Source organism: Malus sylvestris, chromosome 9, assembly GCF_916048215.2.
Source record: "Malus sylvestris chromosome 9, drMalSylv7.2, whole genome shotgun sequence".
NCBI classification, from domain to species: domain Eukaryota; kingdom Viridiplantae; phylum Streptophyta; class Magnoliopsida; order Rosales; family Rosaceae; genus Malus; species Malus sylvestris.
Window position 1 is genome coordinate 30,923,065 of NC_062268.1, and position 3,781 is coordinate 30,926,845.

The 3,781-nt window shown below is 37.1% G+C and overlaps 1 protein-coding gene across 1 annotated transcript; it reads right to left on the reverse strand.

Moving 5' to 3' along the window:
* Positions 1 to 1,286: 1,286 nt before the first annotated feature.
* LOC126582677 (thaumatin-like protein 1b) lies at positions 1,287 to 2,670 on the reverse strand. Its single transcript, XM_050246851.1, has 2 exons — positions 2,505 to 2,670; positions 1,287 to 2,124 (listed from the first exon to the last, which is right to left on the reverse strand). Exons 1-2 carry the CDS (start codon positions 2,569 to 2,571, stop codon positions 1,445 to 1,447), a joined length of 747 nt encoding a protein of 248 aa, XP_050102808.1. The 5' UTR covers positions 2,572 to 2,670; the 3' UTR covers positions 1,287 to 1,444.
* Between the last annotated feature and the right edge of the window lie 1,111 nt (positions 2,671 to 3,781).

The window sequence follows — 3,781 nt, forward strand, 5'->3', positions numbered from 1 at the left end:
ACCGCCTCAACCAACGCTGCTACAACAGTGCATCCCATCCCCCAATCGAGCCTCGCCTCAACAATCCCATCAACCAATTCCAATCTTCAGTCCAAGCACAACCACAGATTACAAAAAACCTGCATCAAAGTGAAAGAAGCGCGTAGAAGTCCATGAGCAACACTGCCATCCAAGGCAGACAGTACAGAGAAGGTGATGGTGTTTGGAACACCCGACCAAGTGGAAGCACTAGATCAAAACTCACCAAATCGACAAGCCGCAAATCGCGGCGAAACTTGACTAAAAATAAAAAATTAGAGGAAGGAGGAGGAGATACACCAGTGGGATGAGAAGAGGATAAATCAAACCAAGAGCCGTAGTCTAGATTTTTTTGTTTTCATGCAATTTACTTCCCGCACTTGTCTCTCAATTTCTTTACATTATGTAATTTAATCAACGCATTGTATTTCAATTCTCTTTTACTATTGCAAATTTAATTCAAGCACTCTTTTTTTTAGTACATCGATATTTTTACACTAAGGGGAGGGGAAATTTGGCAAAGCCATACAATAGGCAACCTAATTTGGTATCAAATTCGCAATCCACGAGATTCAAACCTAAGACCTTTCACTTCTAAGTGAAGAGGAATATCATTAGACCGTAGTACTGAATAGTTAGCACTCGTCTTTTGAATTCTTTAATTTATGCATTTTACTCTCAGTCTTGTCTTAATTTTATTTACCCTTATTTCTACGCACTAGTTCTTCATTTAATTTATACTTTCTCATAAGTAGGTTAAGTTTAATCTTGTATATTCTCTATTCCTTTTTCTCATTCCATTTTCCCTCCCTTCCATCCATGTCATCACTTGGTTGTTCGATCAAAGCCTTTGAATCTGAGGTAGAAAAAAAACCTAAGCTGAGAAAATGTTACTTGCTCGGCGGCTTACATTTTTTCTACGTCGATCATTCTAGGCCACGTGGTGGCACGCTCGCACATCTAAATCAAAGAAGGATAAAAAATCCTTCTAGGCAATCCGGCCCGGCCAAAAAGAGGAAAACAAAAACCAACAGAACTACTCTTGCTAGCACTTGGAGAAACTCAACAAAAAAAAAAAAAGGTTTTATATTTCCGATCCAAGTTAATACTCTAGCGTGTTTTAATTATATGAACATTTTATATTAACTGTTATTTCTGTACTGTGTTATGTACTATTTTGGAAGTTCCAACAATAAAAAACGATCATTTCAAATACTATTTGGTGGAGATACATAATATAAAGAGATGATTATAAAACGGAAATAAAATTCTAAAAATAATATTTGTTCCTTTATTTGATCGTGTAATTAGTATTACAAATTCTTGACAACAGCAATGTGTCAAGCTCCGCGGAATTTATTCTTCTTCATTATTGTTACATAAAGAAACAGATATCATCATCTGCATATATAATCCCATTTCGTGCTTATGGGCAGAAAGTAATGACGTAGTCAGGTCCACCACTGCAGGTAAATGTGCTGTTTTTATCATCATAAGCGTAGCTATAAGCTTGAGGGCACTGCTTCTCAAAGATCTCAGAGTACTCTGTGGGAGGACATGTCTCCGGCGTATCATTCGGCGGGGTGCAGCAGTACTTCGAATCACCAAACGCAAGGCAAGCGCTTTTGCAACTGATGACACTCCCATCAGCCGCTTTCACTTGAAGTTGAGCCGGGCACGCCATGTTAACATTGGCAGGGCACGATGAGGGCTTGCACTCGCCCGTGCCACCTTGTGGGGCGACAGACATAGGCAAGTTGAAGCCGTCAACAAGGCTAACATCATAATAATCTTGACCCCCGTTTGCTGCAATTGTGATTTCAACTAAAGTTGCTGGTGGAACTGCGCCTGCCCCGTTGCATGCGACCTGGCCAGAGCCACAGTCTGCAGTTTCACAAGTGAATTTTCCAGCGGCGTCCGTGGAGCATCTGGTTCGGCCCCAGAAGCGACCAGACCATGGAGATGGAGCGTCCACTGATTGGCTAGCTTTGGATGCTAGTTCGAAGCCGGTGAGTGATAACTGCGGTTTTTGGTCACCGGTTAAGGTTCCTGGCCAGACAGTGTTGGGGCAGTTGTTTGTGAAAGTGATTTTCGCTGCATGTGCACCTGCATTTATGTTCAACATAGAACTAGATACTAAGAATATTGATACTGAAAAATCTACATACAATTATAAATATATATCTAATCTCATGTTAGCCACATTGGTTAGTTCACTTATATGTATCCGGATTGAGAACTTTTACGGTATCCTTTTAAAAAGTACTAGTACTCCTTGTTTTAATAAAATTATTAGTGGACGTCACAGAATTATCCATCATCGTTATTCTCTCTTAGACTTCCTACTTTCACGTTTAACAGTATTACAATATAGTGCGGACTAACCCCTCTCATATTTGCATCAGGCAGGCATGCATACAATATACTAGAGACTAATAGGAAACAAAAAGAACAAAAAATATAATGAGAAGTTTGTATAATATTACCTGAGAAGAAGAGGATGGCCAAGGTGAGGCCGAGGAGGGAAGCTACTTGGCTCTTCATCATCGACATTGAATATGTCTTAATTGCCTGTTTGCTGCTAATTAACTTACTTCTGATTTGATGATAAACTTAGGAACCAAGGGGGGTTTATATAGGCTTAAAGCGTGCCTAACTTTTTTGATCTTTTGCACTAGTAAGAATTACGGGTCTAAACTGCAATGGGAACTAGGAAAACGAACGCGCTAACTAACAAATGGATAACAATATTTGGTCTTGGAATGGTGTGGTTATCATCCTTGACCTGCAATTACTCCCTCCAAAAATTCATTTTTAATCCAAAAATTAAGAGTGATTTGATAATCATTTCATTTTTAAATTTTAGTTTTTATTTTTATGTTAAAAAAGAAGAAGAAAAATATGGATGAAATGAAGGATATAGGATGAAGAAAGAATGGTGAGACCATGAGAGACATATAGAAAAATGTATAAAAAAAAGTTTCAAAAAAAAAAAGAACAAAAAGAATTAGGTTAAGCTTTCACTTTCATAAATTTGTTTCATTCATTCTTTTTTGTTTCTTTTCCTCCCACCACTCTTCACCATTCATCATTTTTATGTAAACTTCGTATCTCAAGTATAAAAATTAAAAACTAAATGATTATCAAACAGATCTTATTATGCAATGTAATATGTCTTATTTTTTTAATGAGATTCTAACAGTGTCATGCAATGTTAATCACTAATCACATATTATACAAATGGTTTGTAAACACATTTTCATATAATGGAAAAATGAATGAACAATATAGTATTATAATATGAGTTGAGTTGATTGATCATGCGCGGTAACTATTCATCTAGTATTGCAGTCTAATTAGCTATACTTCTCTTCACTTGTTTGTATGAGATTTCAAATTTGTCTCACATAAACTACAATAACGTATTATATTTGTACTGAGTTCAATATCTAGATAGCAAATGAATGACTCGTCGTGCGGCCTATCCAATTTTTTTTTTTTATTAGAGTAGAATATCTCTCTCTTAAAATAGAATATCCTTTTTTTTTCTGGTACATGCAGCTGTATTGGCAGTACATGATTTGTTTAGTCATCTCATGAAGAGATCAACTTATAAGGTTTGATTAGTCATCTCATGATTTTGAATTTTTGACAAACAAGCTACACAGATGGCTAAGCTTGCGCCATTTGTGCACCGTGATAGACGGATCGGGCTGCCGTGAAGGAGATGAACAAGTGCTAGAATGCTTGAATTGTCAGCTTC

What these genes read in the sequence shown, in the direction of transcription:
- LOC126582677 (XM_050246851.1), bottom strand. Translation starts at nt 2,571, where the DNA reads ATGTCGATGATGAAGAGCCAAGTAGCTTCCCTCCTCGGCCTCACCTTG. An exon ending in GGCCATCCTCTTCTTCTCAG is followed by an intron (nt 2,125 to 2,504) that starts GTAATATTATAC and finishes ACATAAATGCAG; the next exon opens with GTGCACATGCAGCGAAAATC.